Source organism: Dermacentor andersoni, chromosome 6 (genome assembly GCF_023375885.2).
Source record: "Dermacentor andersoni chromosome 6, qqDerAnde1_hic_scaffold, whole genome shotgun sequence".
Classification (NCBI taxonomy): Eukaryota; Metazoa; Arthropoda; class Arachnida; order Ixodida; family Ixodidae; genus Dermacentor; species Dermacentor andersoni.
In genome coordinates, this window is record NC_092819.1 from 89917637 (window position 1) to 89930516 (window position 12880).

At 44.4% G+C, this 12880-nt stretch overlaps 1 protein-coding gene across 2 annotated transcripts in view; it reads right to left on the minus strand.

Moving 5' to 3' along the window:
* LOC126522547 (sodium-coupled monocarboxylate transporter 1-like) overlaps positions 1–12880 on the minus strand; it is a 47271-nt gene that overhangs the window by 22034 nt on the left and 12357 nt on the right. For both annotated transcript variants that reach the window (XM_055066469.2, XM_050171315.3), the window contains exons 5-9: positions 12742–12809; positions 7112–7192; positions 4602–4675; positions 3349–3489; positions 285–414 (exon numbers count right to left, since the gene is read on the minus strand). In XM_055066469.2, the coding sequence (XP_054922444.2) occupies positions 285–414; positions 3349–3489; positions 4602–4675; positions 7112–7192; positions 12742–12809 (494 nt within the window). The remainder of the gene's footprint in view (positions 1–284; positions 415–3348; positions 3490–4601; positions 4676–7111; positions 7193–12741; positions 12810–12880) is intronic.

A 12880-nucleotide genomic window follows, 5' to 3' on the forward strand; every position in this document is an offset into this window, starting at 1 on the left:
GTTCAATTTACTCTGAGACACCTTGTGCTGACTTCTCAGACGGTAGAATATTTATTATGAACCATTTTTTATATTTATTATCCATTCTAATTAATGTCCGCAAAACACAATAGCCAATTAAAAGACGATTATGTACTGCTTGCTTCTTTCCCCGGGGAAGGGGAGAGCTATAAAATTTATTTCAATCTTTATTTTTCCACCATCGTTGTCTCTAAAGAGTATGAAGACATTTCTGTAAAGCAGAAAGGTTCGAATGCCTATTTGAATGAAGCACTGTGGTTTACCTGGTCTGCCTTGCGGATGTCACCCGTGAGCCTGGGATCGCAGCTGCCGTACACGGCATACAGGGTCAGCCCCGACAACACGGCCATCGTTACGTTGAGTGCCATGCCCGGAATGTTTAGCATGAGAGCCCTGGAAAAAAATCGTAAACTCTACGGCGTCCACAGTAAGTAGCCATAAAATTAGCTCAACGGAGCTACGGTGTTTTACTGCCCGTAACACTGAGTTATTGATACCACTTCGAAATGGATATTGATACTGATGCATCCATATTCTGATCGGTCAGCAACTGAGAATGCGGAATGTTATTCTTATTGCTTATTAGGGGTGGTTGCACAAATTTAAAAGAAACTGACGGGAAGTGGTTTAAATGAGGCACATACCTATGCTGTTGGACGATGAGTGCGCCAAAGAACTATAGCCCTGGCGAAAAACAAATGTACGTAAGCTTCACTACATATGGAAATAATATTCTCTTGTAATTTTTAATGTTTTGCTCGGTTATGCCGTTAATAGTAGTGCATACGCCTTCTCACAGGACGCAATATTTACTCAGGCGCACTCTATTATTACGTGAATAGTGCTTAGAATGATAATTGAGCACGATAATCTATATTCTATGGTCATGAAAGTTTCTACGTCATAAATGAAGCCCTTTCAGTTTGTTTGGTTTTTTTTTGGGGGGGGGGGGGGTTTGTAGCGCAGCATGTTGTGTAAATGATACGTGATGGGCACAGCGTTTTTGATATGTTAACCTTCTATAGGGTCACATGACCATTTGGTAACCTGCCATGCTGTACGCAGCCTCCAAGACCCACAGGCGGGTATCTTTTTTAGTAACGCTCCCAGCGGCCGTTTGTTAACGTACTTATTTCTCAATGTTGCTAGTTCAGGGTTTCTCGTTCAGGGAACCGTGCCTGAAAGTTTTCCATGAAGCCGGTAGCTCACGCCCTCACCGTTTTCTGTTCAAGCTTTCTTTTGGCCACAATTTTTGTGCCTGTCACCAAAACTACGTGGAAGAGAAGCAATAAGAAAATGGAAGCAGGATCATAATTTCATTCCTTTGGCATCCTTTATGCACATGAATCATTCGAACTTGTTCTGCTGACCCTATGGCAACCATGGCGCGATAGTGCGTAATATTCTGCCTTTGTTTGTCAGAGATCTTAAGTTTGCTACTTTCCATTTCTAACTGTCTCGTAACGCCACACGTTCTGTTATTTTGTACGAGATAGCAGCAACCAGAAATGCAGGCGTGAAGTTTTTTTTTTTTTTTTAAGCGCTACTTCTCACAAGAAAACAAGGCACTCACATTTACGTTTGTTACCGCTTGGCGGTTTTAACGTTCAGACTTTTTCTCAAATATTCTAATTTGGCTCACTCTACTCTGAGTCAATACAGTTCAGATATCTTTTTTCATGCGTTCAGCATTCTCTGGAAGGTTACCCCGATTTCCCGCCATTGCCTAAACATTTTCGTGGGCCGACCCTATAGAGATAGCGGAGTATAACGCAAAGTTTAACCAAACCCAAACGCAGGAGAGAACCGGTACTACTTCGAGCACCACTTCCTCAAGGACCACTTTGGAACTCCATGCAGCGTCTGCACAATAAATGAATAAATAATATACCCATGATACTCCATCTGTAAAACCCATAGCACCACCCACAACACATCGTGGAATAAACACCCCTAAAAACATGCTAAACCGCGTTCTTCGATAGCAGCCGGAAATGCTTCTTCATAATTTTTTTTTTATAGTTGAATGCCGGAGTTTCCTACGAACCTTCATCGGTACGCGTTCAGCGCACACCTAGTGACAGTGGCGAGCATTGATTTGCTGTACATTACGTTGCGATGCTGCCGAACGGTAACATGCCAATTGCTCGGTTATTTCTGAAAGAAAAATATTAATTCTTGTATAATTCTTTACAAATGCTGTAGTAAGCGTAATGAGCCAGCAATAAATTTTTCAAACATTTTGTCAACATGTGCAACCATAGAGGGTTAACATATTAGCAGTGGTCCACGTTCAATATATCAATTATGGGTAAACAGGGCACATTTATTAAGTGTTCCGTGAAGGTGCTGTCGCAAATATCATCGTTCCGTTTAGTTGATGGCGTCAATAAAGAACAACACAAAAAAATAACGAATCGCCAATTCTTTGAAACTGGCGCAAATCAAGGCCCGAGTTTTGAATGCTAGTTAGTCCGTTGCGTTTTGTGGGAAGGACTCTAAAGTTATCTGACATTTCTCCGCCTTCTTTAGCTAAGTAATTAAAAAACTAATCTATCTTCGCCTGTCTAACTACCTAACAAATTTGAACCTATCTCATCCGAACCAATTTTTATTTAGATAAGGATATTCAGCTAACCTAGCCCTCATTTAGTTTACAGAAGAATGTGAACTAGAAATTGACAAGGGTAACTTCGTTGGTTCGGTTTTCGATCAACATTTACGCACAGCATCGTATTTTGCTTAAAGTACGTGACTTACTCGTTTGGAATGCCATTGTTTTCTTTTCATGAGTACGATGCGCTTATTCAATGAATAAAAAAATATGTTCAAGTCGTCAAGATCCCATGCCGTCAAACAATTTTCAAGCTTTCTGTTTTTTTTTTTCCTTACGCTCTTTAATTGTGTATTCTACGAGAGCTCTAGATTCGGTACCGGTATAGTGAGTGAAGAGACTTTTCTAAAATTATGAAAGTGTTGAAGGCAGGATTGCCAGGCAGTGATTCTTAGTTCTCCCCGTGTGTCCTCTTTTGAGAACTGCTATGAAACACAATTTCCGTTGTCTTGCGCACGTACGAGTGATAGATCTGGTAATGGTACGTGATAAGAAGCCGCGTGCGCACACTGAGCTATCTTTCATTAATGGAGTACGAGCATGCTAAATTTGTGTCGTAGTCTTTTGCGGCTGAGGCGGCTGCAAACCTTGCCGATTACGGCTACTTATTCCTAATTTGAGGAAATATTATAATTTAACGATGCAGAGCAATAACGCTAAGGTAAGGCTTTATCCACGTAGGTAAAAATATACTAAAGCAGGAAAAAGCTCACTTGCGGGCACCCTCCAGTGATCCTATGCTCGAGTAGCGCTGAGCCTGCGTCTGATTGGCGCAGTACATGCCCATCCAGGTGATGGTCCAGCCAAAAACCATGGTCCACACCGTGTAGGTCTCGTATGGGCTTACGCTGAAGCTGTGAAAGAGGAGTCATGATGTATAGTAGAAATCATCCAGGCTTAGGCAACACGCCTCAATTTTTTTTCTTCCGCAGCAACAAGCAATAAATCGGTAACCGCGGTTTTCGCAGCACGATTCACAACGGATGTTTTTTTTTTTCTCACATTGCCAGAGGCGATGGTCGACGGTAGACGGCAGTTGCCGCTAAGAGAGCGTTTTTTGGCAATGCAGGACAACGTTAAAAACTTCGCACCAAATATAACACGTGATGTCTCACTCCGGGAGCAACGACATGAGTGTTCGCATAAAAGAGCTTTAGGGTTCCGAGTGCTAGCTCCAGAATTTAGCTGTAGTAAAATTTGTTTATTCATCCAAATTTTGTCATTATCTCGGAATGGATGGCTTTAAAGTTCTCAAATATTTTGTGGATGTGCTCGCCAGAGACCTAACAGGTATTTTTATTCGGCTATATATCATTAACTGCCAACAAAGGACGTACAGGTAAAATCTAAGCCTTTATGTAAGGGCCATCGCAAGGCAAGGATGTTCGCCGATAGGCACATAGGCTGCTTTAACATATGTTTCTGCGAGTATATCTACATATCGCCGCTTCATGGCTGTGCGTGACATGTGGCCTGCAATACACTACTCATCGCCCGGTACACGGTGAACAAGAAACCGCCACTTGCGCAGGATCTGCTGGAAGCCTGCCGACCTCACAGATGAGGCAGAGGTTCAGTTTTTCGCCTTGAATGCATGACAGACAGCCTCGATGGCGTATTATCCGCCATAGAATATATCTAAGAGCATCAAAAGGCAGCTTTACTTGGAGCGCCGTGGGAATGGCGTAAAGGGAGCCAAGGCCGCGCAGATGGCGTAGAAGGAACATTGATTAGTGATTTTGAGGAGTAGCTGATAGTTAAATATTGCTTTTCACAAGTGCGTAAGGTGTCTCTCAGAAATTCTTTGAATCAAAGTTATTCCACTACGGTACAGTAGCCGAGCCAGTTCTCGACCAGCGCATATAGTGCTGCGATATTCATAGATCATCTATGGTAAAAATATCTGTGAGTATCATATCAATAATTCAAGCCCGGTAATTAAATCATCACAGCCACATTGACTTACTTATTGAATATTAGGCGGCCTCCATCGCTTGCAATCTGCCACATAGCGCCGAAGCCTCCTAAGTGGTGCAGACCCTGAAACAAAAATCGAGAGACATTTAGAATAAATTTTGATAAAAGAGACCTGTAAATAGTATGAGCTACGCAATACTGATGCGCATTCCTGCACTGCTTTGCCTTAATGACAGTAGAGTTCAGAACTAAAAATACAAAGTTAGGCCCCAGAGTTGTCTCCTTCCTGGGCATACTCTACCAGCAGTATTACAACGAACCCACGTTATAACACCCGCTAATAAATCTACAATACATAAAACTTTCACAAACCTGCTTCGATCACCATGTTCTGCTCACAGTTGCTGATTGAAACTGTGCCTTCATATCCAGCTTACCAAAGACCGGCAACGGTCCCAGGAAAAACGAAAAGCGCAGTGAGGTTTTCTGTACAGCCGGCCACCACCTGCGGTCCTTCTTATACAGTTTCTTGGAGATTCCGCTTACCGGTCACCCTGTATCGACAATCGTTCGCAGCCTACGGCACTCCTACGTTCAGGCATGCTCAATTGGCTGCAACATGTTCTTATTGGCTGAACTGTGCGCGACGAGAGCCTACACCTCTTCGCTTTCGCATTCCGTTCATTCGACAGCGAACGTTCCTGGTGTGTGGGCGTGGGCTCGTTTGCAAGCGCTTGATGCCCTCTTTTGCCACATTGATGGCAGACGGAACTGCAATGTTGGCATAATGCCACCCCATGAACCTCTTTGCATCTGTTGCACAAAAGACTATGATTTGTAATTCTTCCTCCAGTGTCTTCCTTGCAGCTGTTCGTGTACCATGATGACGACGACGCCTTCAGTGCGTGCGTAAAAATACCGCATGCCACGAGCGTCTTCCTTCGTTTTCTTAGAAACTAAGGCGACTTCTTCGGCTTCCTCACGGATCAATTTCTCACGGGCGAGTAAGCACAGGTGCGCTTCTTTGTCCCAGATCCCGCAAACAGTGTGGTCCAGCAACATGCAGTCCAGAGTCGTCCCAAAGTTACAATTCACGGTCAGTCTCCTTAGGTACGCAGCGTAGTTCCGGACGCCCTCCAGCTTTCCTGTCTTCGCATAAGAAAGGAATAACTTGCTGCTGTTCCATTTGTCTGAGGATTGAAATGTTCCTTCAGGCATTTTACAACGTCGTTATACGCCAGGGAGTTGATGGAGACTGCTGGATGAAGCCCTTGCGAGACCCGAAAGACACTGTCGCTCAGCGATGAAACCAGCAGGGCACGATGTTTTCGAGCGTCTGTCATCCCGTTACCTTCAAAGCAGGCTTCTAGCCTGACAGCATACGTGGTCCAGGTGCTCGTAGCGCCGTCGAAAGCAGAATGTCGATGCCCCATTCCTACAGTCCCTTTGTGAGGTGCGCCCAACCATAATCCCATCCGCGCCGCCACTGTTTGTATGTTTAGGAAGCGCGGAAAGCATGACATTTGATAGTGCGAACGAGAATGAACGTTTATTGAAAATGCTGCACTTGGGATTTTATAACCTGGCCATGCGGCCAGAGCATGCGCAATTACAAAGCGTGCAGGCACGCACTATTATCGGGGTGTGTATCTGCTGATCTCCGATACAGTTGTTGCTTACCCCGAGTCGCACCAGGAACTGCCTGTACGCGTGGTGAGGTAGCCCCAGCGCTGCCTTTGGTGCATTGCAGAGGAGGGTGCTCTTCTGGTTCCCCTCGATTTGACTAAGTTCATGGTAGGGGAGATGGTACGTTATTCTGCTGATTATGACGACTTGTACGATTTGGAATGCATCTTTTTATTGGAGTCCTTGACACCGGTTTGTAATGCACTTTGTCATAGGTGTTATTTGTGTAAATTGTTGGCGCATCGGGTGTAGGATACGTGCCGCCTTGTCATTGTATTGCATCTGAAGGCCTATCACGCGGAGTCTACCCTTCTATTGAGATTTCGATTAAAGTACACTTTGACATCCTGTGGTACATCGGCCTTATTGCGTTTTTTGGAACTCTGTAACTCGTGGAGAGCCTTGTCTGAAGGATGGCAGAGGCTGCGGCACAACCGCCGGCTTAAACAATGAATCACGCGGATCACACTAAAGGCGGAAGAATACGCCTCATACTCTCTGAGAGTATGGCGTCATATTGTTCTCAGAGAGTTGTATTCCTCCTATATGAATACAACTCTCTGAGAACAATTGGCACATCTTTTGTCACCGTCTTAACAGCACGTACACTGAGCACAAGTGAAACTGGTCCCTCTTCCGAGAACAACTCAATCCAACGCACAACAAAATATCCGCTAGAAATGTCACATTACTGCGGACGAAGAAGCAACGCGAACATTTGGCATGAGGCACTTCAAGTATTGCCAATTAACCGAATGAGAAAGCCACAGAAATTTCATGGCACACACAAAACGTTTTCCTGCTTTGCAAAGCGTGTGCAGGCAGGCCTATTGAGGGCTTTTACTTCCATCTGAAGTGCAGCGTGCTACTCACAGTTGCAATGACCATGATGTAGGCGACATATATGAGGACCACTTGGACGACGTCAGTCCACACCACTGCTTTAATACCGCCCTGCAAGAAATCATGAGTATGAAAATAAGATAAAAAATTTACAAAAGAATAAAGTAGACAGCGTTGACTGAATAAAACACATGGAGTACCATTAGCAAAAAAATAGGCGCAGTTTCACCCGAAAGGCCAAGCCTCGATTGCGATAGCAAATTAGTGGACAGCTATACGAAGTAATAATAGTAGTTTTATCGGCCGTATATACCTGTAAACATAGGCACACTAACTAAATTAACAAGCATGATGTGACGCGTGCACGAGCAAACATGACCACATCTGACTCGATGACCGCAGAAACTCGCTGTCACAGCGCTGGCGTGAGGAAACGCGGCAGCAGCAGCAAGCGAAGTGACATTCGTGCTGTCTGTCACTTCAACGAAAAGTGAGCGCCGAGAACACGCAGCACGCACAAAACTACGAGCCGCCAATGCACCTAGACTTTGCCCCCAACCCAGATCACTCTCAAGAAACGGGCTGGCGACGCGCGCAGCCGCCACATATGCAGTCGCAACGGAAGTAGAACGACCCCTCCCCTCTATCCCCTCTCCCCGGTATCTCGCAACGTTGGGTCACTCGTGCACGACGGCAGATGGTCTACTTTCTGCCCGATGTCCTCTCTTTAGCGCGGGCGATATTCAGCGGTGATCGTCGTGTCCCGTCGCACGCCATCACTCGCACATACAGCACACGGCGCGCACACGGTGTTATCGTCCTTGAACTATATACGGAATCTCACGGCGACGGCAACGGCGACGGCGTAAATGCGCTTGGAGTGTCCATGTCAATAAAATAGTAATATTAAGTATGTTTTCTCTTATACAGGATAGAGCAAATACTATAGGCGGCCAACGAAAAAGCCGCATTACATTCTCTGCAAACAGGCACTCCGCAGCTCAATGTTGCACTTATGCAAGGGCTGGCCGTTTTATGTGCCACGTTAAGCGATGTGGATAAATGTATCTATCTTCTATGTGTTACTATGTGGCCTTTTTTAACATGATGATTATCACGGTTATAGGGAAATGATGAAAACAACGGTTTTGATTGTGCTTTTATCCAACGGCCTGCTCCAGAGCCACCTTTAATCAGTAGCGGCAAGAACATTGAAGCATAATAATCCTATTCGATAATATCCAGCGATATGCCAGTACTAAACAGAAAAAAGGTGGCGGTGGTAGTGGTGGTGGTGGTGGTGGTGGTGGTCGGGGTGTAGCCACAGGAAGGCTTAGCCTGGTGACTAAGGCAGGCTATTCTTCCGCCCGAGCATCTCTTATAACATCACTATCGTGTTTCACCACACGTCCATCAGACCATCCTTTGTTATGAATCCGATAAGGAGAGGTCAAGTTTCTTTGCGGTCTATAAATGGTTCTTCGGGGAACCCAAGGTGTTGCAGACACGTATGTAGAAGGACATTTTGTTGCAGATTTTTCAGGAGAGCAGCCCTCTCGTCTCGGAATTTCGGGCACGACCACAGAAAGTGTTCAACGTCATCTGTCTCGTCGCATATGGTACAATTCGGACAATTGATGCGCCCCGTCTTTAATAACAATGCTGGCGTACTAACAGGTCCTGTCCTTATTAGATGTAGAAGTGAGGCTTGCTCTCTACGAAATCTCTTGGTTACGCATGACATATGCGGTGGAACCCAAAGTGACCCCAAGTGATTTCGAATGCCAGATTTCTTAACTTTATTGCTCTTTGCACCCTTGACTTAGGAAGGATGATGGAGTGCTGCGCATGCGAGAGCATAAGTTTTTTCGTGGGCAGCAATGCCAATGTGGGAGGCAATCGACTAAAACTTCACCGTGAAGCCGTTGTTGCCATGTTCTTTCTCGAGAGCTAGTGATTTACGCGGGAACTTGATGTATGGTAGGCCACGGTGGAGTTGTTGCAACGCGGCCTTTGAGTCCGCAAGGAGGACCACATTTTGTGGAGGTAATGTCTTTAGTTTGCGCAGAGCAGCAGCTATTGCCACGCCTTCAACGACTGTCGACGAAGCTATACAGTCCAGACGGCTAAACCACGCATGTTTCAAAGAGGGAATGCAGAATACAGCTGCGCAGCGACCTTCGTCTATTTTGACAGAGCCATCCTTGTATACTTGGAGGTTATTCGAGTAACTTATGTTTATGTGTTCCAGAATTAGTGACTTGACTTCTGAAGTTGGAATGAAGCTCTTTGACTGCAGTCGTGTTACATTTAAGTTGCATGTTATAGCCTCAAATGTCCAGGGTGGGTCTACCTTTTCCTTCTGTCTCTAGCAGCGTAATCTTAAGACTCGAAGCGTGTTCAGTGCTGCATAAAAACCTGAGCGTGGCCTGTTACCTACACGTCTTAAGAGGGCTTTGCCACGTGAAGACTCAGTTACACTCTACAACTCAGCTGTGTAGAGAACTTTTTTGTTAGATGCCGGCAGAGGGACTCCCAAGCACAGCCGAAGACCTTTTCTGTGTAAGGTTTCTAATCGGTCGTATTGGCTACCTGAGGGTGAGTGACATCAGAGGTAGCTGGCATAGGATCCGACTTGCAACCAACGCTGTATGTAGCCGTAGCATCGTCATTGGGTGGTCGCCCCAGCGTATGCCAGCAACTCGCATGAGCACATGAAACCTCTGTGACGATGGTGCCACAACGTGGTACACAGCGCGGCGCAAGTGTAGCTTGTGGTCCAAGGTAATGCAAAGAAATCAAACGTTGGGGACTTGTCGAATCTGGTACCTGTTAAAATTCAGCTTTTTGAAGTGTGTAGATTTGCTCTTAATTCCAGGAAATAGCATGAATGATGATTTATTTTCTGATAGGGATAATCCAAGCGTTGTCAAGTGGCCTTGAACGGCATTTACTGCTCCCTGAGCTATTTGTGCGAAATGATCACGATGCTGGTAGCCGGAGACCCATATGCGGATATCACCGGCATATATAGACATTTTCAATAATGTTCGACGGTTTAGTGCTCTTGAGAGATTCGTCATGGCGATGTTAAATAATAAAGGACATAGAACACTCCCCTGTGGTACGCCATGAAATATACCAATTTCATCGCTCCAAATGTCGCCAAGACGAACTCTGATCCGACTAAAAAAAGCCACAAAAGATATTCGAGAAAATAAGAAAGCATGTCCATATTAGTACATTCACCTTGCTCTGGATTAATTCCTCACTCAATCGCGGGGTGTGGACAAATGTTCTTTTTACGGTTTGGTCAGTGAAAGTCTTGGAGCACCAGAAAGTGCATCTCGTATGCCATTACGGGGGTGATTCGGAGACGCCAAGTAACTGCACGAGGTGACTTGTCTCCTTCGAAGGTAACTAGGCATGCGCCTGCTTTCCCCATGAGTCGTTCTAAAACTATGCGAAGTGTCTGGGCATGGATGTCCTACATCAGCATTTCATTGATTTCAGTGATATTGACTATGCGGATAACATCTAGGCAAGTGCCTCGTCTGTAGTTTTGGCATGCAGTCACCGGGATGGAGTTCCCGCTGTCATTGCTGAGTTGTTTCATGTCTACTAGCCACTCACTGTGCCCTTCCTCGTAAGTGATCAGCAGTAATGTGCTAGTGTCCTTCAGAATGCGGGGATGCGTTTTCGGCTTGTTATGATTCGGCTGCGCAAGTCAACGCATCGTCCGTTAAAGCGTTCCCGGCGCGATATAGTCAACAGGAAAACTCAGTACCCTTCCACTTTGTGAAGAAGAATGAACAGCGATGCTGTATAATGTGAGCCTTTTAATGCCGAGCAGCATCTCCGCCGCAAATCGGCCAGACATTGCACTATCTTCAGGATCGGACCATGTATGGGGAGTTTTGTGTCTACACAAGGACACGATCCTGAGGGAACTAGACCCTAACAGCTTCGTTGTAAAATTGGTTACGTCTTTGTGTGTTCCTATTTAATAAATAATTAATGACGATGAAGAACGCGCGAGCAGCGTCACGAGGGCGTTCGCGCGGTAGCGCCGAGGGGCGTCAACGAGCCAGCTGTGGAAGAAGTCGACGATGCTGTAGCCAATCCAGATTATGATAATTTTGTGTCGACACATGGACACGATCCTGGGGGAACTAGCCCTTAACAGCTTCGCTGTAAAAGACAGGGTTCCACATAAAGATGATTTTTTCTTTTTTTGTTGTTTTTTTTTCTACGAATACAGCTTCCTATATGGTAATGTACTGTTGGGAAACACGTCTGCTTTTTAAACGAACTAGGAGACCAGAGAACAAATGTAATACATGAGACACGACATTGAAATCATAAAGCAAATCAACATTCATAAGGCAGGGCATAACGTTCAATTGACCTTATTTATATGCGGTAAATTGGTTGATGGAAAAAGAAAGCACGTAGCATTCGGTGATGTTAGTGCCACGCAGCCCTCAAAAGCTCTTTTGACACCTGCAGTCGTTTCGCTGGCGCTGCAATTATCTCCCTGCAAGCTGCCAAATGTCATGTTCAACATTTGGGATCTAAACGTACTGACAAGCAATTAGGTCCGCATTATGGATGCCTGCACCGTATCTCTTTCTTTTGTGTGTGTGCATAAAATGTTAACTATAACACCGATATAGTAAGTCTCATATATAAGCTGTTCCATCAGGAATTAGCCAAGCTTTTACAAAAAAGGTATTGAAAAAAACGGCGCAAGGCACGATCATGAGAACCACAATGTTCGGTCGTCAGAAGTCTGTCGGCCGATTGCCATGGGTCTGATAATGCTACCTTGCACTGGGAAATTTTTTTTTTTTTTTGCTTTGAACAGCTTAGCTAAATGTTAGTTGAGACACATGGTATATCAGTTTCAGCTTACTTAGCATTCCTTTTCAGTGAAATATGACTGCTGAGTACAATGATCTAATGCAACAGTATAATGTCTTTAACGAATGATATTATGCTGAGACAAAAAGAAACAGATAAATTTTAAGAAATCGAAAAAGACGCAAGGACATCATATAAAGGTTACTAGAGTATCAGCTTGACAGGATTCTTGACACAGTTCTCCTGGCGCAGTTTCAGTAAACAGTGAGGAAGCATACAGATACATATAATTTCAAAAAAAAGAGAGAGAATAAAAATCACTTATATAAACAAACAAGATATGCGCAATTACAGTAGCGTGTACTAACCAAAATTCTCGAAAAAATATACGAAATTGACACAATATATCACTCATATACAGCATTCATTAGAATGGGGCTAATCACAACATTTCTATAAAAAATTTAGTGCATTATCGGTACTGGTTTGTCTGAATTACCTATTTACATTGTTGCTTAGGGTTTGCGATTTCAGAATCGCTCAATGAGTACAAATAATTCACGCACTCCGCGTTTAAAACACAGAGGCTGATTACCGCCAACAAGAATAGGTTCTAAAAATATTATCATGACAAAATATTATCATCATCTCCATGGCATTGCGCTTAAACATCCCTATAGCACTTGACACTGCGCTTATCGACATAGACACAAAATATTCAAGCGTTAAAAAACATGTAAGAGTAATCCGTAATCTGATTGCCGTAATCGTTATAACGGTGAGAATATTGCACTTACTATTGACGTATAGAATGTGCAGACGGCGCCATTCAAGAGTATGGAAGACCATACCGGGAAACCGGTCACTGCAGGATAAGTATTTAGGAAAATAAAAAACGGCTCCATTTAGAACTACACACTCTATATGCCATGAAGG